Genomic DNA, 23,633 nt, shown 5'->3' with positions numbered 1-23,633 from the left:
GTTCTGTCACAATAGGCTGAGCCCAGGAACACCCTCCCCCAAAGCCTCCAGGAGCCCAGCCAGCCCACACCCTGACCTCCGCATCGTGATAGCTGGAGCGGAGGTCCCAGCCCTGCAGGCAGAAGTGCCGGCCCCGGCGCAGTGAGCCGGCACGCGGGGCTGCAGCTGCTAGGTGCGGGTGGTTCCTCCCGCAGCAGGAGATGCGGTCCCTTCCCCGTGTTCTCTGAGCCTTCACCTCTTCTCTCAGGTGAAAAGAGAGAAGATGCTGTGTCCCGACCTCCTGTCGCAGAGATTGACCGAAGGGGTGGGTGTGGTGTGGGTCCCAGAAAGTCCTGCCCGGGTCCCCTTTGCTTAGGCTGTTGTGGAATGAGGGAAGAATCCAATATTTAGGGTAAAACTGCTGTATTCAGAAATCAACGCTGCCGCTTGTCAGGTGTCAGGACCTGGGTTGGTCACACGACTGCCCTCAGCGTCCCTTGAACCAAGTGGGCCTGGTTATAGGGGGGTTGTCGTGAGGAATGAGGGGTGGGATGGGCTGTGGACGTGGGTAAACCGTCAGCCTGTGGAACGCAGGACAGGCCCCCGAGGGCTCAGATGGGCCTGGTCTGCCACCCTGTTTCCAGTGCCCTTCCCAGCTTGGAGAGCAATCAGGTGTCCCACGAAGAGCCCCTGCTGTCTCTCCCCCCAGGGCTCCGTGGGGGGCTCCGTGCCCACCACCGTGCACAGCCCAGGAAGGAGCCCCTCTCGTGTTGAAGATGGGCTTACCGGTGTTTTCCCAGAAGCATTAGCAGGGTGCTCCCTGTCCTGTGGTCCTTTGATCAAAATTGGCAGCATCGATGGGATGTCTATTCCATGCCACGTGCTTCTTTGCCAAAAGCTATTCTGTCTGGTTGTCAATCCACCTTTTTGCATAGGAGGCATGTCCTGATTGTGCAGAGAGGAAGCTGGCTCAGAGAGACTGTGTAAGGTCTTTAAGCTCACAGAGTTAGGACACTGATTCAGAAGGCCAGGTTTTCTCCCTATCTTGTGTCTTGGCCCAAGTGCCCAAACGGACTCCTACTCCGAGACCCTCTGTGGAGGGAGTTGGGGTCCCTGTCAACATACCCGCAGCTCTTGCTCTGTGGCTTATTATCTTCCTACGAGTGGGGGAGGCGGGGACCAGGTGAAGGACTCATGGGTCATTGAAGGGTTTGGTCATGGACTCTCGAGATGTTTGTTTTTAAGGGAGAAAGAAAAAAAAGCTCACTTCTTCTCTAGCAGAGATGTCTTTAAGCAACTTCATCAAGAATTATGGTTACACTTTTAGACTTTTCTTCCAGAGCCTTTCTCTGTTGGGTCACAAATCCCTGTCTTGCTTCTTCCCGGCTCCGCAGGGTCCCGGGCCTTCTGATGGCATCGCACGTCACGCGCCGTTGGTTCGCCCGGGCCCGCAGCCAGGCTGGCCGCGCACTCGCCCTCCCTGTGCCTGTGGGCTCCTCCTCCGGGCGTGGGATGCGCCAGCCCAGCCGGCGCACACAGCCCGCTTGTGGCCTAACTGTGGAACTGAGGGCGGTGTTTGATAGTCTTGTTGTCTTTTCTGACCAGTTTACCTCCGGTGGAAACACTGTGAGACGCCGGGTGTGAAGACCTTGTGCAATCTAACGAAACTTCTGAACAAACTCCAGAAAGAGCACAGAGATCATGTCTCTCTGTACACCTCCGGACACCTGAACCCCAGCAAGCTCTACAGGCCTCCTGAGACAATCTTGTGTCACTGGCCCAATGCCAACAGGCCAAGGGAGGGAAAAGTCTCGGGAGCGGGGAAGCCGTCTGACAGGAAGATTGAACAGATGAAGGATGCTTTGGCTCGATTTACCCTCAACACAGCTCTGGGCCCAAACGATGCGGAGAACACGCCACTCTTCAAGTATCTGAACCCTCTGACACACGGTCCCCACGCTTCAGAGGAGGATTTGGTTCTAAAGAGGGCTTCGGGAAAGGAGGACTCTCCCGAGCGGCCAAAGAAAGAAGAGCTGAGACTGCCCGAGACGGAGGTTCTGAAGCACAGAGTGGCGAAGTCCAGCCGTCAGTGCGTGCGCTCTCCCCCGGGCGAGGACCAGTACCAGTACATCAGCGCGCACTTCACGGGCATCACGAAAGCAGACAAGTACAGGAAGTTCTTAAGTTTCCAAAAAGTTCTTGCAAAGCAAGATCTCCTGAAGAATGATTTCACTGGGAGCAAGGCAGCCACGTGCCACGAAAGGAAGCTGGACCGGGTAAGGAGGGCAGATTTGCAGCGCTGTCTGCGCACGCGCTCGTGGGGGGGGGGTGGTCTAGGTCTTGTGGGCGGAGACTCGCCCTCCAGCGCCTCGCGTACATTTCCAGGTGGACGAGGGAAGGGCTGCCGGTGGCCGAGGCCGGCCCACGTGATGTAGGTGACAACAGCCAGGGTGGAGTAAAAGAAGGTTAGGCTTGGAAACTGGGAAATCAGAGGTGATTTCGTAATCGAAGCCTTTGGATAGTAACAGCAGGGACAGTGAACAGTGTTCCTGTGTCACAGAAGCGTGGAGAGAACGTGTGTCCGACTCGCTGCGGAAGGACGTGGAGGGAGGGCGAGGAGGCCTGGGGGAGTTGCACAGCGCAGGAGGACGCGGCGTAGGAGCCACGCTGCCCGCACAAGGTGGCCCGGTGTCACGGTTCTGTGGGTGCTGAGCTGAGAGTGGGGCTCAGTGCCTGGGGTCGTGGCGTTGGGAGGGTGAGGACACCGGAAAGAACACACGCGAAATAACCAGCCCTTGATGAGATTTTGGCCCAGAGGACTGATGGGAAGAGGACCTTAAGGGCGTTGTGGAGCCAGAGAGTGGATCCCTGAATACAAGACGGAAGGGGATAAAGAAAGAAAACCCAGGCCGTCACTGGTTCTCAGCGCCGGGTGGTCTGCCTCCCAGCGCTGCTGAGTGCCTGACGGGCGGGATATTCAGGAAGGGAAACTGAGACATCCTGACATGGGCTGGTTCTGTTTTTCCTCCAGAAACTCCAGAATGTATGTGTCTGTGGCCCTCAAGAGTTCAACAGACTGCAGGTCTTTGGAGAAGTCTTTGAAGATATTTGCAATAGTTCTTTGATATTTGGTGATATCCTGAAAGAAATTAAGGTAATAGAAACCTACTTTTCCCAGGTAACAACTGAGAGCCACGCACGACGTTCTGCACACTTGAGCTCAGGCCTCAGGGAAGTTCTGCCGAGTCCCCTGGTGTCCGTCCTACGCACCTGGGGAGACCCGGGGTAACGTGCCCGCAGCCACGCACCTCGTAACTGGCCGCGGCAAACAGCCCCCGGCCCGCGCACTCCTCAAGTCCGTGTCCTTCTGCTAAAGCTTCCTAACTATACATAAACTCTTATAAACCGCACGTAGGTAACGCAGAAACTTCTAGGGTTATGCTATGTGCTTTTATATGAATCTTTATGGAGTAATAAGTGTGTTGTGATTTCATGGTGAAGTGACCTTCATGTGGAAGCGGACCCGGACTTAGGTTGCGCACAGAGTCTGTGCTGCTGAAGCCCCAGAGGCGGGCAGTGCTCACCAGCAGGCCTGGTGGCCTGTCCTCCAGGGGTATCCCCGCCCCCGGAGAGCCCCCCACGCAGAGCAGGGGGTCAGGAGGGCCCAAAGCCACGGAGCTTCTGAATGTCAGGAGGCCATGTGTTGTATGCGGGTCAGGTTTTCTGCGGTTCTGTCCTGAAGTGATCAATAGTTAATACTCAAATAGGCTTTAAAGATGGTGAGATTTTGTACATTTTAGTGTATATATTATTTAATATATTGTAGGAACATTCGTATACTTTTTAAATGATCTGAACTGACATCTTTAACCTGCATTTTATTTACTTTGCAAAAAAACTTTTATATTGTGCTGTAATCTCATAACACATTTCCACTGGATTACTTTCTCCTCCTTCCTCCCTTCCTTCCTTCCCCTTCCTTCCTTCCCTCCTTCCTATAGGATGAATATGAATTCTACATGGTGTTACTTCTGAAGACCCAGCCCACAGCGCACTATAAGGTAACAATCATGCAAGTCCTAAATAAAGCCTATTTCTTCCTTTCTTCACATTTTGTCTGAACCCAAGAACCCCATTTGTGTCTCCATAATTTAGAGCAGCTGATACTTTTATTAGAAAAAGGCTTTATGCTCGTGAAGGACCCTGCTCTTGGTGACAGTGAGGGGCAGGAGGGGGCACACACGTGCTGGTTCTGGGCCAGGGCCTCCGTGATCTCTGCAGCTGGGTCCTCGCGTGTTTGTTGTGACCAGAATCGGCCCCTCTCTTCTCTCCATCTGCATGGGGACGACCCCCAACCTTGTGAGCGTCACCCTGGTCTTTCTTGTGAGCTCTGGATTACACGGTGCCCAGCCGTCCACCAGGTGCGGACACTTTGGTGCCTGACTAGGCAGGTTACCGACCTTAAAATAGCCAGATTATCCTGGATTGTCTGGGTGGCTCCAGGCTAGTCCCTAAGAGCAGAGAACTTTCCCTGACTGGAGTCAGAAAGGAGAGATGGCAGAAGGGGAGGTCAGAGATGTCTGGCTCCAAGTGTACGAAGGATTTCAAAACCTTGAGGGCTCTGAGTGGAGGGCCCAGGTGCAGGGACCAGAGAGAGGTGTCTGGGAGCTAAGAGTGGCCCCAGCGGGCAGCCAGCAAGGGAATGGGACGTCAGTCCTACAGCCGCAAGAAACTGTGTCCTGTTGATGACCTGAATGATGCTGAGAGGACCTTCTGCCCGGGGACTTCCAGAAAGGAAGGCACCCGCCCACAGCTTGGTTTCAGCCCCGTGAGACCCTGCAGAGGCCAGCCAAGCCCACGCAGATGTCTGACCTACTCAAATGAGATAGTAAATTTGTGGTGAGGCACTAAGTGGGGGGTGATTTGTTATGACAGCAATTATAAAAGTGAGAAAATGTCCCACAGACATCTCCAAACAGTTTCCAACACTGTTTCCAAGCTGCCGTTTACTGAACATCCGCTTGCATAGTGTGTGTGTGGTCCTGGTCTCCTGCTGCCACCTCAGCGCCTTCCGGACATGGTTTCCTGCATTTTCCTGATGAGAAGAAATAGTGTCCCCCGAAGCTTTGTGTCCACCTGGAAGCGGCATGGCCTTGCTGGGAAACGGGGTCCGTGCAGACGTAATCACTCTCAGATGAGGTCCTTAGGGTGGGTCCTGGTTCAGTGGCTGGGTCCTGATGAGAAGGGAGATGTTTGGATGCAGACACAGCGCGGAAGGTGGAGGCGGAGATGGGACTATATTCCTGAACCACTGACACAGCTCTAGGAGGAACTGGTGTGGGGATACAGAGGGAGGTCCGAGTGAGCACCGGAGGGCAGGTCCAGCTGCCATCCTCAGGGTGCGAGGGATCCCCTGTGAGGGTGAGTGTTTAGGACGTGTAAACCGTGGTCACCTCATCTCATTGTGACAACTTCCCCGTGCTCCCTCCAGGGCACACCTGTGGTCCTTAGTAAGGGAAACAGACTGAAGGAATAACGTTACCACTTACAAACTAAGAGCATATGGCACTGTAGCTAGGACGACTTTGGACATTTTGAGTCAATGAAGTTTAAAGCCCCTGTCTTACACGTTGGGAAGTGTAGTGTCTCCCTTTGTCTCTGGACAAAATCACAGCAAAATCGCAGGGAGGTCGGTTCTCACTGACTTCTTCATTCGGAATCACACGTGGGCATTGTTTTCTTTGTTTCCAGCTTTTCCTGTTACAGAAAAGAGCTTTGTATGAGAGGAATAAGCAAAGCCTCCGGCAGGGTCTGCCCTGTTCCTTACTTGGAGGCTGAATCACAAAGGGACGTGCACGCCCGTGTCTCGGACACTGGGGCTGAAACGCACGCCCAGGTCAACAGGGCACTAGATCCTTCTTCTGCTTCTGGAAACTTGGCAGCCCATCACCGAATGAGGCAGAGGCCACTGCTCCCTCACATCTGAGAAGTGTCGCTGTACATCCGTGTACAGCAGTTGACTTAGTATTGTTGCTTCCTGGTTTAGAGGAAGTCACGGCGGTGCTGATAACAGTGCCCCTGCAGCACTTTGTTCAGCATTTTCTCTCCCCGCACAAACCAACAGTGAACCCTCTGCTACTTTTTAAGTTTCTTAAGAAAATAAAAACTTAAAAAGATCTATTTTACCCAGATCTTCACCTGACTAGTCACATTCTTCCCCCCACCCCCTTCCATCCCACCTACCTGGTTACTTTAACTAGAATTTATAATGTGACTCAGCTGGAATACACTGTAGTAACAAAGGGAGGGGATCCTCACCCTGGCTGTGTGTTTGTCTCGCCCACTGGGGCCTCTCCTGCCCAGGCTTTGCTGACTCACCTCGAGGGGCTGCAGAGGAGGACCGTGAAGACAGCAGATGTGAACCAGGCCCGGAAGGAACTCAGAGCCCTTGTGACAGCCATCAGAGCGGCCCTGGACCACAATGACACGTGAGGGATAACGGTCTGGGCTGACCTTTGCTGGGGTTACACCTATTTTATCTTAAAACCATGTGCCAAGCATAGTGGACAGTTTTTCCTGCATGGCTGGGCCTGACATCCTGCCGTTGTCACCGTCCTGCGGGTCCCTGAGCCTCTTCCGCAGGCCATCGCCATCGCGTGTGTGACCAGGGTGTCCTGCTAGAGCCAGTGACTCTGTAGGGGGAGTCTGGGGAGGTTTCTGAGGGAATCTCAGGTCATCTTCAGTTGTCCCCTGAGGGTTATTGCCGGCAAAGTGCTGAAAAGACACCTTTTATGAATGCCTTTGTTATTTTTTTAACTTAAAAACTCTTTAAACCTCTCTAATGAGTCTTTCAGGATGAAACCACAATCGGATAGGGTATGCTTCTTTTTAAAAAAGAGATTAAAACAACTCTGACACATTCAAAATATCCTCAAGAAAACAATACCAAGAAATGAATACAGAAAGTCAAACCTCTGCCTTCAGCATAACTAAACAGAAAGTACCCAAACCCAAGACACTTGAAAACAGAAAACAAACACTCAGGGCCAGTGAGCCATTATCCGCTCTCCTTCCGCATGCCCAGGGCAGAGCAAGGTCATTTCAGGGCAGAGGGAAGGACGGAGTTAGCAGAAGTCCTAAAATTGTCCTAAAACCACCGTTGGAGAGAGAGAGAACCCACCCGCAGTGCGCATCCTGCGGACGTTACTGGTGGTTCCCCCACCAGACCAGGCTGGACAGTGAGTGTGAGAGCGAGGAAACAGCTCTGAAGTGATAATGCTGTGGGTGAGGGGAGGGTTGTGAGGGGGTGATCAGCATCCTTTGAAGAGAAAAATAAGCAAAGGAGGGAAGTTTAGAATCCCTTTGGAGAAGAAAACCAAAGGCACACGGCCTCTCCCAGCGCTGTTCTTCCTTCCCTCCAAGAAAGAAAAGGAAACAAAACAAACCCCCAACAAAAACAACACAAGGATGACTTGCCGCTCCGACAGAAAAGTGTCTTCTTGAATTGGGACTCTCACACGCTGCCCCAGACCACGAACCTCACCCACAAACATGCAGGGATGGAAAAGATCTTTGTCTGCACAGACGACAGAAAACAGGAAAACAGAAAATAAGAAACCGAACAATTTCACTGATGAAAACCCCTGACAGCCAATAACAACAACTAACAGTCGGAGCAGAAACCCGCGTGGCCGCCCTGCAAACTGAGCCAGATGCCCTCAGAAGGGCATCTCAGGGCACACCAACCCTGAGCCGTAAATTTAAGACCTAGGCACGGAAATCAGCAACAACAAAAAGAGGACATGAAACTAGATCTGACAACTGAGGAAAGAGAGTGAAAAAGTCAGAATCAGGTTATAGATCAAGAGGAAATTGGCACATGCCCAGAGAGGGGGCGTTTTGAATGAAAAGGTGACAAGGGCATTAGAAAAAAGCAGGGAACAATCAAGGTAATTAAAATGAGATAAAGAAAAAAAAAGTCTGAGAAAAAAGTCGTTGAAATAGAAGACAGGCAAAGAGGATCCAATTTTTATGTAATTAAAGTTCCCAAAAGAAAGACAAAGGAATGAATAGAAATCTAAGTAACCTTTAAAACGCTAACACATTAAACGTTTGTGGAAACCAAACCCTCTGAAATATGCATTAAAAAGGCTTTTGCCATTATTCTTAACCCACTTAAACTTAATTTCTTAAAATTGGAGCCATAATATATTTCTATTTGTTTTAATCTGATACAATGGGCTGATGTGCACGAAAATCTTAAAATACCCGGCCCCGTGCAGGCAGGCAGGCAGCGAGCGACCCTCTGTGGTGGCGCTGTTCCTAACCAAATACAGGGTTTCTCTCAGTGTACGCAGCAGCTATCAGATTCCTTTTTTCTCTCTAAATCTACTTGAAATAAGATAGTCGACGTAGTTTATTTGAACCAGGAAGAACAAAACAAAGTGATAACTCAGGTTTATTTCCTTCTTTTAAAATTTCCTGTGGTTTATTTTTAGTTTAAATATACTGGAATCTGTACATTGTACCTACAGGATGCGACCATGATCCACAGGGAAAACACAACACGTGTTCCAGCCTTGATCAGCGGGTCTGCCCACCGCCCTGGACCCCCTGTCAGCCTCAGAGAGTAGAATGCTAGTTTCTCTGCCCTCTTGCTTCTTAAATATTCAAGTCACAAAGTAGCATCAATGAGCTCTACGGGACATAATTCGTTTTACACTAACCAGCAGCTTTGCCAGTGACTCAGGCCATCTTGGCAAGGACGTTCTGTTTGTTCACTGAATTTGAGGCTGTCATTTTATATACAGCTTCTAATCACCTTTGTCGTTAGAAACTAAGAAGATCGTTTTTTGTTTCTCAATATTTAAGCAAGACTCTTGGTATGAAAGAGACAAAGGAAAAAGGTACAAACAGGGCTCTAATGTATCACTATGTTTTATCATCAAACCACAGACTCAGAAGCGAATTGGAGCAGGAACACGGGCTGCTGCAGTCCGCTCAGAGCAGAGCAGGTGAGTTACCAGTGACGTCGGGCTTCTGACGTGTTTCGCTGTGTCCTTTGGGTGAAGAATCTTCAAATCGTGGCCTGCCGCTGTTCATTATTTGAGAGGGTTTTTTTTTAGAGAGGTTATTAGATTGTATTCATTTTCCCCCCATCAACTTCTTTAGAAATACCGTAAGTTTTCATTTCACCTGAAGTGGCTTAAATGAAATACTTCAAAAGTACAAGGGAGCAGGTGAACTCTTTAAGAGGCTGGTCAGGGCGAAGGTGCTGAGCCCAGTTTCCGCGCTTTGGGCGCGTTTGGCCATTCCGTGTCTCTGTAACCGGAGGCAACTCGTGTGCCTTTCGTCATCCTCCAAGATCTTTGTGGTTTTCAGGGGAACATTGAATTAATTCAGGGCCTTATGTAGAGAGAATTAGGCCGAGCTTTGACCCAGACTCTTGGAACAGATTCTAAGAAAATTGGCCAAATGTAAATACGGGCAGCAGCTCTGCAGGGGCAGCGCTGAGGGACCAAACGCTGTTGGTCCTAGAGACAGTCTCTTGGAATAATGGGCTGTAGGGGGAACTGCGAGCGCTGCTTCGCGCATCCATGTGGGCCGGACGTGGAGGAAGCGGAGCTGGGCCCGGGGTTTCCAGGGTGACAGCCGTGCGGACAGTCCAGCCTGGTTCTCAGGGCCTTCATGTCTTTACTGCTGCGTCAGAGAGTCAGCTTCCAGGACAGCGAGGCCCCGCGGCTGGGGTGCCCTCTCGGCCAGACAGGTCCTCCGTCTGCCCATTTCAGCACCCTCCTCACATGGCGGTTATTTCAGCGGCTTTCATCCCAGCTGCTTGCCTGGTAGGTGGGACCAGTGATAGCTCGTCCTTCTCCGGTCGTTAAGAGGGTTACACGTGAACCCGCGAGAGGCGGGAACGCAGGACCTGACACTGTGGGGGCCCTGCCGCTGGTCCCCCCGGTGTCATTTTTACTTGTGAGGAGGAATACACGGTTCATGGGAAATAATTGCATTTTGTGAATATTTATGCACTAGGAGAATATTAAACATTGTCTTAAAGTGAGATACACAATTTAGAATCTGATTAAATAATCGAAGTAATTTTAATTAAGTATCTTGCTCATTAATCTTTACACAATGATTCAGTCAAATGCCGCTTTCCCTCCAGGCGTGTTGCACGCTCGCTCACACTGGGCCCACTGTTCCCTCTCGGCATCTTTGTGGGTGTTCTCAGGCGTCTAACCTGTTTCAAGTTCTTAACCGAACTTGGCCACAAAGGCTCTTACCCGAGCACTTGGTTTTCCTTCTGCTGGCTCTTCTTTCTCTCCCACGAGTGACACCTATGTGATTTACCTGCTGCGCATCTTTCAAGGGTTTCTTGTGGCCTGAGTCCCAGGCCATGTCTCTGTCCGGGCTGCCTTGTCTGTGACCCTTCCGGGGCTCGGAGGTTGGTGGGTCCCTCCTGGTCCTGCGGCCTCGCTCGCTCTGGACAGGTCACGGGATGAGACTGCAGCTCCCTGCTCTTCTGTTTCCTGATGGCTTTCAAAACTGGCCACCTTTTTTTTTTTTTTTTTCTTTTAAATTTAAGGCTTTATTGCTAAACACTAATAGAATACAGTGGCAGAGACTAATAAAAATAGTAAACAAAAGGAAGTTACCAATTTTCTAGGAATCTAGTAAACACTTCCTAGTCTTTGCCCCTGGCTGCTTCTGACTTGCAGTGAGTGGCCGAGCTGGGATTGAAACCCAGCTCTTTCTTCCCCGGCTGCACTGAGCCCAGCGTCCCCTCCCACCAGGTCTGTCCCTGGCTCCAGCCAGGCTGTGAGGTCTGCCTCTCCTCTACATCCAGGCCATGCCAGACACCAGCCCTGCTCTTTCCTGTTTCCTGAGTCCTCATGTGCATCTCCACGGCCCTCTGTGCCTCAGGCGCTGTCGCGATCTGATTTGCTTGAATGATCGCGGTAGTTTCCTGAGCGGTCCTCCTGATGGGAGTCCTGCCTTTCTCACTTTTGATACGTAGACAGAGTGACCGTTGTCTGATTGTGTTTCTTCCCAGTGTAAAAGCCTTCAACAGCCTTCCCTGATTTCTTAATAGAGACTAGAAGACCTTTTCAGACCCGCCGCAGCTTCCTTTCTGGCATTATTTCTTCACGCGTCTTGCTGGGCTCTCGGTGGCCCCCTCTACTGTGTAACTTTCTTTTGTACTGAGTGTGCCAGATTCTTCTCTCCTGCCCCCTTCCGCTTGTCTGGCTCCTGTTCATCCTCTGGTCTCAACTTGGTCACACGTCTCCAGAAAATTCAGCCTTGCACCTTCCCCGTTCTGTGTTAGGTGCTCAGGTAGGCACTCAGTAAATTCTTACCAGTTATACAAATGCATTAAGGGAGGAACACCTCGACTCTTGCATCGGATATTTTTTTATCTCTGTTGTTATCCTTGCCTTTACTGTTTTTATTTTGAATAGGAGAAGACTCACAGTGTAGGAAAACGTACAGAGACCAAGGCAATGAAATGCATATACTTAACTTGGTTTTTATAAGTAAAGGCAATTTATTCCATTTTTATTTGATATTCAAAATAATTCACTATTTCAATAACAGCCACTATCCCTATATTCTGTTTTTAAAAAATACACATTTATTGACGTGTAGTCAACTTACAGTGTGGTGTTCCTTTCTGGTGTGCAGCATAGTGATTCAGTTATACATATGTGTATATTCCTTTCCATATTCTTTTTCATTATAGATTATTATAAGATATTGAATGTAGTCCCCTGTGCTGTACAGTGGGACTTTGTTGTTTATCTATTTTTCATATAATAGTTAGCATCTGCAAATTCAGATCTCCCAATTTATCCCTCTCCCCACATAACCATAAGTTTGGATCAAATAATTTTTATTGATGTGCTTGAAATCTGAGTTATATCATATTTTATAACTCTTTACAACATACATAATACTGTTAATAATACATAATGTTATTAATAAAGGCTAAGATGTTAAACATAGTAATGCTTGGCTTATAAAAATATTTCAGAATCATCTGAGAAAAACGTACCAGGTGAGGAGCACCTTACTCCTATTGAGAAGGTTGAGAAAAGGAGATGTGAAATACTTAATAAATGGGATGAAATTCAAGCTCTTGAAAGAGAAATGAAAGCAACTTTGGTTCATACTGGAATTTCACATATCACCGAGAATAAGATTAAAAGCTTAGAGGTATGTGAATTGTTTATTTGAATGTTTGTTTACTTTGCTCTTTTGCTTAAAGACCTTGGCAAACACAAGTAGCGATTTGATTTTGCAATAGGGTAAAAAAATAACAAAATTTTGTCCAAATATATTTTCATTTCAAAACATTTGTAGCAAATGATTAGAATAATTGATAGATCGAGCTAAAACAACAAAACTGAAGGTAATTAAAAATTCTGTAGAGCTCTGTTAAGGGTCAAATTGGATCTCTTTCAGGTCAAATGACGTCTCTTAAAATTTAACAATTTTGTATAGAAAATAATGACTACTATCTCTAATTAGTGACTAATACGTCCTAAGTAGTCTGACCTGAAGCCCAGAGAGGCTGAGTAACCTGCTCAGTATGGCACAGTACAGAGATGGCGGGCAGAGCTGGGATTCAGGGTTAATTCTTCTGGGCTCCAAAGTCCGTATGATTTCTATTGAGCCACATTGACTCCGTAGTTAGATGTTCAGTTACCTGTACAATTAGGCCGGGAGGCAGGGTTAGTCACTGCCGTTGGAAGTCTGCTGTGTGTTAGGCTTTAGCAAGTGTTGCTAACTGTTTTTGTGATAAACAAAATGTAAATTATAATCTGTGCTTTGATACGCTATGACGCCCTACTTTTTATATTATAACCTAATTTTTATTTGCATAAAACCTGACTCAATGTAACTTCTACTTAGAGAGTTTATAAGTGATATGTGACCATTCTTTTTTTCTCGTGGTTAGGGAGTTACATATATTTCCCCAACATTATTTATTTTAAGCCACATTATAGTGTATAGAAAGGTGGTAGTGGTGGTGCAAACTTGCTCTAATTTCTCTCTCCCTTTAAAACAGTACGTTCAGATTTCTTTCTGTGTTTTTATTTAGAGCCTGCCCCTCTTTTTTAAAACTAAATAATGTCCTGAGAAGAAACACTAATTTATAGTTGAATTTTTAAAGCATGAAAACAAGTTACAGTTTTACGTATTGTGAACATGATCTAATGCAAAATCATGTAAGCTTTTCCTTCATAATGAAAACCTCATTAAGTGGATTGAATCTAGGAAACAGAAGATTCCCTGTAATGATTTCATGTCACCAAATTTATGTTGCTTTAACTATTTATTACTCAAATTTGGCTCCTTAATTCCAATACTGGAGAGTACCATAGAATTACACTATCCTATTAAGTAATTGATTTCTGGTTCTGGATTTGAAACTGCTATGTCTAACCAGAAGAAAAAAATAACTAAATATTATACAGGATTTGCAGTGCTCCAGATTCTGCTATGAACAATACAAAAATATCCTGTCATTTAATTCCCAACACCCCTAGGAGGTAGATGCTATAATTAACCTTTTTCAGGTGAGGAAATCAAGCCACAAATATGCTAAGTAACTTGACTGAGGTCACAGCGAGCAAGTGGTAAAATTAGGATGTAAAGTCAGCCCGAGTTCTTAATTGCACATTTTCCAGCCTGATGATAAAATCGCGAATCCCTGCCAGTATGCTGGGCACCTCGAAGCGCAAGTCTTTCAGCCCTCCTCCTCATTATGTTTCCGCAGTTATCTCGGATATTCTTATCCATGGCATTAACTCAGTTTTCAGTTTCAACAGTAACACTCTTGGTATTTCTATTGTGCTTACAGTGAATTTTGCAGACTCATCTGGGAAGAAGTGACAGCTTTACAATGTTAACAGTCCATCTAAGATCACTTTATTTAATTTATTTTTATGCACTGGTCTTAAATAATTTTTGTTACGTTTATTTTTGTAACTTCATGGCATCTGTTACTATTGTGAATGCGAACTCAAAATTTTTTAACATTACAGTTTATAATCACGGATGTATATGTGACATGTTGATATTTGTATTTTTATATTGTATTCAGCCATCTTAAAAAATTTAACGATTAGCTCTGAAAAAGTGAGGAATTCTTCTACTCTGGAATCTCCTTAAAATTCTCTAGTTTTTGCAACATCAACCCCCACCTCTTCTAGTTTTTCACTCAGAGGGCCAGGAATTTTCTGTCTTATAACATGTCCTTCAAGTCAAGCTTTGTGTATCTGTTGTTTTTAAATGGTGTGCTATTGAATACTGTTGAAATTAAAATAACAGCATTCATATCATACATTTTGTTCCATAAATGGGGGAACATATTTAACAAATATTCTTAACCAAGTATCTTTCTTTTAAAACCATTTCTTTCTTCAGACTGAAACTATAAAATTGGAAACAACAAATAAAGTTTTAAAGAAGAAAATACAGGTAAGTCTTTGTGAAGCAATGTTTTTTAGTAGAAGTATTTCCTCTAGTGCCTTCTTGTACTATGTCATAAACCAAATATGAAAATGCAGCATCTTTCTAAATGGTGGTGTTCAGTAATGCCAAGAAAACCTTGCTAGGCAGACATTGGCTTAAAACTGGGTGGGTGTAAGCTAATGTGTTAATGAAAAGAAAAAACATTCTTTTTAAATAGTTGAGTGTGTCAGTGAGAACTGACCATTTCTGTAGCCCTCCCACACGTAACAGTTGGTTGTAACGAGTTTATTTGGTGACAAGGAACTTGATGAGCCAGCTCCTTTAACGACTCTCAGGATAAACCCTGAAGTACCTGCTAACAGCTTGCTGCTGAATAAATCACAGTTCTGTTTCAGTTTCGTATGTAATCTCTCTGTATGATACATAGAATGAGTTAGTTTGCTGTGCCTGACTCTGGAAGTGGCCACGTATTTGGGTGTAGTTGGCAACATTATTGGCTTTGTACATGACTAAGTGATCTTTAATTCTTGGCAGATCATTGAAAACCACGTGCGGCAGACCATGGGGAAGAGCAGGCTGAGCGCAGGCGAGCAGCAGTGAGTACTGACCCGCGACCAAGGGCCGTCCCAGGCGGGGGCCGCTCTCAACCCCGTCCACGTAGAGCTGGGCTGGGCCAGACGGTGCCTCGGAAATGCTCACAGTCAGGAGTGTTAACTTTGCATTTCCCTGCCACATCCTTTCCTGTGCTTAAGAATGCCTGGGCCAAGATTCCAGTCTCAATCTGTACATGTTATTTAGCAAAATAGAAATAAATTCTTTGGAAAAAGCTGAAGAGTTGAGGGTGATCCTCGTGGGCAGGGATCAGAAAGCTGTGAACATGGCTTTCTTTTCTCAAATTATATGGCCTTTATTTATATTAGGTCTTTGAGAAAAACCCTACACATGTATCAGTCTGAAAATTTTAATTTGAATATAAAATGGCTGATTTATATTATGTTACATAAATTTAGACTTTGAACAGAAATAATTTTGTACTTTATTTTCTTTGAGTTGTACCACAGTTCAAATCTTAGGATTTGGAAAGGTTGAGAAAAACCACTGATGGGTCAGATACGGTGGCGCAGGTTCACTGATAACACCAGGAGCCAGGGTTCCTCTGTCTTCCTTCCCTGCTTCCCTTGGGTCTGGCTGTCCTGCCTGGGGTCTCAGTGTGACCATGTCCAGAAGAAGGAGATCCCAGGGGCTCCCTCCACATCCCAAGGCCACCTTTAGCTGCAAAGGAGTCCAGAAAATAGAACACTCCACTGCGCAGCATACATGGTAGAGAAAGGCATGGAGACAAGACGTTAGAACAGGGGCTGACTGGGCCCCACACGTAGATCCGGGTTCTGTGAGGCCTTGTGTCATGCTGGGCGTCCTCAAAGGAAAGAACATAGAAATACAAACACAAGTGGGACGATTCCTGCATGGTCTCGGCAATGAGAGTGAACCGAGCTGACGTTTAAACATCACTGTCCTCAAAGTCAGCCTCCCCCTGCCGCCACACTCCCCTGGAAGGCGCTGTGGGGACGTTCCCATACATACGGGGAGGGGATCTTCGCTACATTTGGGGCCAAGAGTCCAGTAAAAATATCCCTGAACATGGAAGTGGCGGGTTGCAAAATCTTACTTTCAGTTTTTGAATAAATGAGCCCTAAAACAGATTTTATTTTCAAATTTTCTTTTACGCTTAATGTACTTTTTTCTAACCTGTTTTATTCTTTGTTTTGTATTTTAAGGAACCTTTGGGAATTCATTGAAGAATTTGTTAAGTTAAAGGAAACAGACGGTACCTCTTATATGACGGAAATGACCTATGAAAATTCACAACCGCCATGTACATAGTGTGGATGTTGCAGAGGGAGAAATGAACGAAGACACCTTTAATTTTGCCAGCTGGGATCTTCAGCACGATCCCTATGGTATATGTGTCCTGCTCAAGATATTGAAATAAATACATGGAGGTATGTGATTAATTTTACTATTGTATGCTTATTCATAACAATGGTACCTCTTAGTGTATTTTCTGCTTTCATTCAATAACTTCTTCCAGGGAAAAACACTCGCAAATATTTGGTAGGAATAAAACTCAGCACTGCTGCCATACGGATGAAGCTTATTCTTTATTTGCCAACGCAAGTTTATATATGGGCGTTTAATCAGCTGTGGTAGTAAATATCCATTTAATTAAATCACCTTTGCCGGTTGTAAATGACACAGCGCTGGACCAGCGTGACAGCACCAGCACAGTGCTGCGCCCTGCACGTGTCTCAGCTGGTGTGTGCCGCGTGCGCTCACTCGCTCTCGTCCCCCCCCCCCCCCCACCGAGGGAGACCCTGTGCTGAGACGACCCGTCTTGGCCCTAAGCTGTGCTGCCCGGGAGAGGGGTGCTGTGGGCGCAGTCACACTGCTCCTCTTGCCCACTCCAGTGCATCCAAACTTGTATTTTTTTTTTTAATATTTTTATTGATTTATAATCATTTTACAATGTTGTGTCAAATTCCAGTGTTCAGCACAATTTTTCAGTTATTCATGGACATATGCACACTCATTGTCACATTTTTTCTCTGTGAGTTATCATAACATTTTGTGTATATTTCCCTGTGCTATACAGTGTAGTCTATTCTACAATTTTGAAATCCCAGTCTATCCCTTCCCACCCTCCACCCCCCTGGTAACCACAAGTCTGTATTCTCTGTCTGTGAGTCTATTTCTGTCCTTTATTTACGCTTTGTTTTTGTTTGTTTGTTTGTTTTTGTTTTTGTTTTTTAGATTCCACATATGAGCGATCTCATATGGTATTTTTCTTTCTCTTTCTGGCTTACTTCACTTAGAATGACATTCTCCAGGAGCATCCATGTTGCTGCAAATGGCATTATGTTGTCGGTTTTTATGGCTGAGTAGTATTCCATTGTATAAATATACCACCTCTTCTTTATCCAGTCACCTGTTGATGGACATTTAGGCTGTTTCCATGTTTTGGCTATTGTAAATAGTGCTGCTATGAACATTGGGGTGCAGGTGTCATCCTGAAGTAGATTTCCTTCTGGATACAAGCCCAGGAGTGGGATTCCTGGGTCATATGGTAAGTCTATTCCTAGTCTTTTGAGGAATCTCCACACTGTTTTCCATAGTGGCTGCACCAAACTGCATTCCCACCAGCAGTGTAGGAGGGTTCCCCTTTCTCCACAGCCTCTCCAGCATTTGTCATTTGTGGATGTTTGAATGACGGCCATTCTGACTGGTGTGAGGTGATACCTCATTGTAGTTTTGATTTGCATTTCTCTGATAATTAGTGATAGTGAGCATTTTTTCATGTGCTTTTTGATCATTTGTATGTCTTCCTTGAAGAATTGCTTGTTTAGGTCTTCTGCCCATTTTTGGATTGGGTTGTTTATTTTTTTCTTATTGAGTCGTATGAGCTGCTTATATATTCTGGAGATCAAGCCTTTGTCGGTTTCACTTGCAAAAATTTTCTCCCATTCCGTAGGTTTTCTTCTTGTTTTATTTCTGGTTTCCTTTGCTGTGCAGAAGCTTGTAAGTTTCATTAGGTCCCATTTGTTTATTCTTGCTTTTATTTCTTCTAGGAGAAAATTTTTTAAATGTATGTCAGATAGTGTTTTGCCTATGTTTTCCTCTAGGAGGTTTATTGTATCTTGTCTTATGTTTAAGTCTTTAATCCATTTTGAGTTGATTTTTGTATATGGTGTAAGGGAGTGTTCTAGCTTCATTGTTTTACATGCTGCTGTCCGGTTTTCCCAACACCATTTGCTGAAGAGACTGTCTTTATTCCAATGTATATTCTTGCCTCCTTTGTCAAAGATGAGTTGACCAAAAGTTTGTGGGTTCATTTCTGGGCTCTCTATTCTGTTCCATTGGTCTATAAGTCTGTTTTGGTACCAATACCATGCTGTCTTGATGACTGTAGCTCTATAGTATTGTCTGAAGTCTGGGAGAGTTATTCCTCCAGCCTCTTTCTTTCTCTTCAGTAATGCTTTGGCAATTCTAGGTCTTTGATGGTTCCATATGAATTTTATTATGATTTGTTCTAGTTCTGTGAAATATGTCCTGGGTAATTGGATAGGGATTGCATTAAATCTGTAGATTGCCTTGGGCAGTGTGACCATTTTAACAATATTGATTCTTCCTATCCAAGAGCATGGAATATCTTTCCATTTTTTAAAGTCTTCTTTAATTTCCTTCATCAATGGTTTATAGTTTTCTGTGTATAATTCTTTCACCTCCTTGGTTAGATTTATTCCCAGATATTGTATTACTTTGGGTGCTATTTTAAAGGGGATTGTTTCTTTACTTTCTTCTTCTGTTGATTTATCGTTAGTGTAAAGAAATGCAACTGATTTTTGAACGTTAATTTTGTAACCTGCTACCTTGCTGAATTCTTCAATCAGCTCTAGTAGCTTTTGTGTGGACCTTTTAGGGTTTTCTATATATAGTAACATGTCATCAGCATATAATAACACTTCTACCTCTTCTTTTCCAATTTGGATCCCTTTTATTTCTTTCTCTTGCCTGACTGCTGTGGCTAGGACTTCCAGGACTATGTTGAATAGGAGTGGTGATAGTGGGCATCCTTGTCTTGTCCCAGATTTTAGTGGGAAGCTTTTGAGTTTTTCACCATTGAGTACTATGCTGGCTGTAGGTTTGTCATATATAGCTTTTATTATGTTGAGATATGTTCCCTCTATACCCACTTTGGCGAGAGTTTTTATCATAAATGGGTGTTGAATTTTATCAAATGCTTTTTCTGCATCGATTGAGATGATCACGTGGTTTTTGTCCTTTCTCTTGTTGATGTGATGTATTACATTGATTGATTTGCGTATGTTGAACCAGCCTTGTGTCCCTGGGATGAACCCCACTTGGTCATGATGTATAATCTTTTTTATGTGTTGTTGGATTCTATTTGCTAAAATTTTGGTGAGGATTTTGGCGTCTATGTTCATCAGTGATATTGGCCTATAATTCTCTTTTTTTGTAGTGTCTTTGCCTGGTTTTGGTATCAGGGTGATGGTGGCTTCATAGAATGAGTTTGGGAGTATTCCCTCCTTTTCAATCGTCTGGAAGAGTTTGAGAAGGACTGGTATGAGTTCTTCTTTGTATGTTTGGTAGAATTCCCCGGTGAAGCTGTCCGGTCCTGGACTTTTATTTGTAGGGAGGTTTTTAATTGCCATTTCTATTTCCTTTCTAGTGATCGGATTGTTCAAGTGTTCAGATTCTTCTTGATTCAGTTTTGGTGGACAGTATGTTTCCAGAAACTTGTCCATCTCCTCTAGGTTATCCAGTTTGGTTCCATATAGTTTTCCATAATATTCTCGTATGATATTCTGTATTTCTATTTTGTTTGTTGTAATTTCTCCATTTTCCTTTCTTATTTTGCTAATTTGTGCTCTCTCTTTTTTCTTCTTTGTGAGTTTGGCCAGAGGTTTGTCGATTTTATTTACTTTTTCAAAAAACCAGCTTTTGGTTTGGTTGATTTTTTCTATGGTCTTGTTAATCTCTATTGTATTTAATTCCTCTCTGATCTTTATTATTTCCTTCCTTCTGCTGCTTTTTGGGGCTTTTTGTTCTTTTTTCTAATTCATTCAGGTGGTGGGTTAAATTGTTTATTTGAGATTGTTCTTCTTTTTTGAGGAAGGCCTGTATCGCTATAAACTTCCCTCTTAGCACTGCCTTTGCTGTGTCCCATAGGTTTTGAGTGGTTGTGCTTTCATTATCATTTGTCTCAAGGTATTTTTTAATTTCAGCTTTGATTTCCTCATTGATCCATTGTTTTTTCAATAACATATTGTTTAATCTCCATGCTTTCCTTTTTTTCTCCTTTGTTTCTCTGTTGTTGATTTCCAGTTTCATGGCATTGCAGTCAGTAAAGATGCTTGAGATAATTTCTATCTTCTTAAAATTGTTGAGGTTTCTTTTGTGCCCAAGTACATGATCGATCCTGGAAAATGTTCCATGTGCACTTGAAAAGAATGTATATCCTATTTTTGGGGGGTGTAATGCTCTGAAAATATCCACCAAATCTAGTTTTTCTATTGTAGTATTTAATTTCTCTGTTGCCTTGTTTATTTTCTGTCTGGAAGATCTGTCTAGTGATGTTAATGCAGTGTTAAAATCTCCAACTATGATTGTATTCCCATCAATATCCCCCTTTATCTCTGTTAGTAATTCTTGTATGTACTTAGGTGCTCCTATATTGGGTGCATATATACTAACGAGTGTAATATCCTCATCTTGTATCACTCCTTTAATCATTATAAAATGTCCTTCTTTATCTTTCTTTATGGCCTTTGTTTTAAAGTCTATTTTGTCTGAGATCAGTACTGCAACACCTGCTTTTTTGGCTTTTCCATTTGCATGGAATATCCTTTTCCATCCTTTCACTCTCAATCTATATGTGTCCTTCTCCCTAAAGTGGGTCTCTTGTATGCAGCATATTGAAGGTTCTTGCTTTATTATCCAGTCTGCCACTCTGTGTCTTTTGACTGGAGCATTTAGTCCATTAACATTTACAGTAATTAATGATAGATGTGTGTTTATTGCCATTTTGAACTTATCTTTGCAGTTGAATTAGTATATCCTCTTTGTTCCTTTCTTCTTCCTTTTGTGGTTTGGTAATTTTCCTTTGTATTATCATGGATTTTATTTAATTTTTGTGACTCCTTTGTAAATTTTTGGCTTGTGGTTACCCTTTTTTTTTGTAAATCTATCAACCCATTACTATAACTGTTTTTATTAAACTGATAGTAACATGATCTCAAACCCATCCTACTGTTAAAAAAATTTAAAAAAGAAAGAAAAAAATATTCTATATTTCCCTGCCTCCCTCTCCCACTCTCAGTGATTTGTATGTCTTCTTTTATAATTTCATGTTTACTTTATTTGTAATTCATTGAGTTATCACCTTTCCAGTTGTGTGTTTCTCATTTCTGTAGCATCCTGCTGCTTTTCTATTTAGAATAGCCCTTTCAATATTTCTTTTAGCATGGGTTTAGTGTTGCTAAACTCCTGCAGCTTTTTTTTGTCTGTGAAACTCTTTATTTCTCCTTCTATCCTCAAGGATAGCCTTGCTGGATAAAGGATCCTAGGCTGCATCTTTTTTTCATTCAGGGGTTTGAATATATCTTGCCACTCCCTTCTGGCCTGTAGTGTTTGTGCAGAGAAATCAGCTGAGAGCCTTATGGGGGTTCCCTTGTAACTTACTCTTTGCTTTTCTCTTGCTGCCTTTAGAATCCTTTCTTCATCCTTGACTCTGGCCATCTTGATTATGATATGTCTTGGTGTGGGTCTATTTGGGTTCTTCCTGTTTGGGACCCTCTGAGCTTCCTGTACTTGGATATCTGATTCCTTCTTTAAGTTTGGGAAGTTTTCAGTCATGATTTCTTCAAAAACCTTTTCAATCCCCTTTGATCTTTCTTCTCCTTCTGGGACCCCTATTATGCGAAGATTGGGACGCTTTATATTATCCCATAGGTCCCTTATGCTATTTTCATTATTTTTTATTTGCTTCTCTTGTAGTTCTTCTGAATGGGTGCTTTCTATTGCCCTGTCTTCTAGATCACTAATTCGTTCCTCTGCATTATCTAGTCGGCTTTGCACAGCTATTAGATCATTCCTCATCTCTGTCAATGAGTTTACCCATTCTACTTGGCTCTTCTTTATAGCTTCAATTTCATTTTTGACATATTTTATATCTCTAAACACTATCTCTTAATTCCTTCAGCAATTCGATCACTCCTTTTTTGAAATCTTGATCTAGTAGGCTATCGATGTCTATTTCGTTGATCTTTCTTTCAGGGGATTTCTCTTGTTCTTTTAATTGGGAAAGGTTTTTCTGCTTCTTCATCTTGCTCATACCTCTTTGGCAGTGTGGTTTATGGAGTATCAGTTGTTTATTTTGGTCCCTAAGGATTTTATCTATCTGATGCCTATTTAGGAATAGAACTTAGGAAAAAAAGAAAAAAAAATAAGAGAGAGAGAGAAAGAATTTTAAAGGAAGGGAGAAAGAGGGTTTGAAAACAGTGTATAATGAATAATAGAAGAGTGAGTTGAAGCAGAGTATTAATCGGGTTGAGACGTCCTTTTAAAACCTTTACAAAAGAAGGGGGGGGATGAATAAATGTATTTGAAACCTGTGTCTAATCAATAGCAGGACATCAAAACCCAAGAGAAATAGAAATGAATTAAGAAGTAAAGATTAAGAGAGTAATAGAAAATAGAACAGGTAAAATCAGATTTAAAAAAAAAAAGGGGGGGGGGGTCGGTGTTCTCCTGGAGTCTGTGTGCTTTTAATGTGAAGTCTTTCTGTCTTCGTCCTGTTTTGGAAGCTCAGCTTGCTGTTTTCAGAGGCCCTCCGTTGGCGACCTCTTCTGTGCTGCTCCCAGCACCTGTCGGCAAGCAGATCGCGCCTCCTCCCAACACTGGGTCAGGTGTAGCTCTTCTGTGCTGTGGGCGGGCGGGTCGCTGCCCCTCCGGATGTCACAGTCAGATGTTGCAGACTGGCCGGGTAGGAGGGCGGGTCGTGCCCCCTCCCAGCACCTCGGTCAGGGGCTGTGTTCCTGCCCGAAAGGCGGGGGGCCGCTCTCCGTCTACCTGCGCCGCCTGGTAGCTCCTCCTCTCCCTGTGCCGCTGCGCGCTCCGCCCTGGTGCGCTCCGCGGGTGGGCTCGGGGAAGACCGAGGGACAGCCTTGTCCCTGCTCCGAGCCAGAACCCAGCTCCTTGTTTGTCTTTGTGGAGCAAGTTCTCTGAGGGACCAGGATGGAAGGATCCTATCTGCCCCGGGCTGCAGGCCAGTCTCAGTCTGGCCTTTGAGGCTGCTAAGCCCTTCGGTGCGGATGCAGGTTTCGCCCCCGCCCCCGCCTGGGTGCTCAGCGCGGAGGATATGGCGGCTGTGCCTGAGCCCTGCCTCTCTTCCCCCGAAAACTTTCCGCGGGTTTTCAGAGATGGGGGTGTGCACCCTTCCCCCGAGAGCACATCAACCGTGCTGTTTTATGGAGGGCCCAGGTTGTTCTGCCCTGTGCACCCACAGCCACGGCGCGCAGCCCCTTGCGTTCCCCGGGGGCTGCCTCTGTGCAGCCGCCCCCGTCCTCCACCCGGCTTGGGCAGCCTGGCCCTGC

At 44.8% G+C, this 23,633-nt stretch overlaps 1 protein-coding gene across 2 annotated transcripts in view; it reads left to right on the top strand.

The window, feature by feature from the left end:
* Positions 1 to 23,633, top strand: part of C8H6orf118 (chromosome 8 C6orf118 homolog) — a 74,160-nt gene that overhangs the window by 5,540 nt on the left and 44,987 nt on the right. The window contains exons 2-10 of one of the 2 annotated variants that reach the window (XR_004322119.1): positions 1,585 to 2,255; positions 3,011 to 3,133; positions 3,981 to 4,040; positions 6,343 to 6,467; positions 8,935 to 8,993; positions 12,014 to 12,195; positions 14,413 to 14,466; positions 14,995 to 15,056; positions 16,239 to 16,463. Coding sequence is in view for 1 of the 2 variants with exons in the window: in XM_006185571.3 (XP_006185633.3) it covers positions 1,585 to 2,255; positions 3,011 to 3,133; positions 3,981 to 4,040; positions 6,343 to 6,467; positions 8,935 to 8,993; positions 12,014 to 12,195; positions 14,413 to 14,466; positions 14,995 to 15,056; positions 16,239 to 16,344 (1,442 nt within the window). In the remaining variant the exon portion in view is untranslated. Of the gene's footprint in view, positions 1 to 1,584; positions 2,256 to 3,010; positions 3,134 to 3,980; positions 4,041 to 6,342; positions 6,468 to 8,934; positions 8,994 to 12,013; positions 12,196 to 14,412; positions 14,467 to 14,994; positions 15,057 to 16,238; positions 16,489 to 23,633 lie in introns of those variants that run through there. The other variant, XM_006185571.3, reaches the window with a different exon arrangement.

The sequence above is a fragment of the Camelus ferus genome, chromosome 8 (genome assembly GCF_009834535.1).
Source record: "Camelus ferus isolate YT-003-E chromosome 8, BCGSAC_Cfer_1.0, whole genome shotgun sequence".
Lineage (NCBI taxonomy): Eukaryota > Metazoa > Chordata > Mammalia > Artiodactyla > Camelidae > Camelus > Camelus ferus.
Note: the sequence above shows the minus strand (reverse complement) of the source record. Positions and strands in the feature narration are given on the sequence as shown.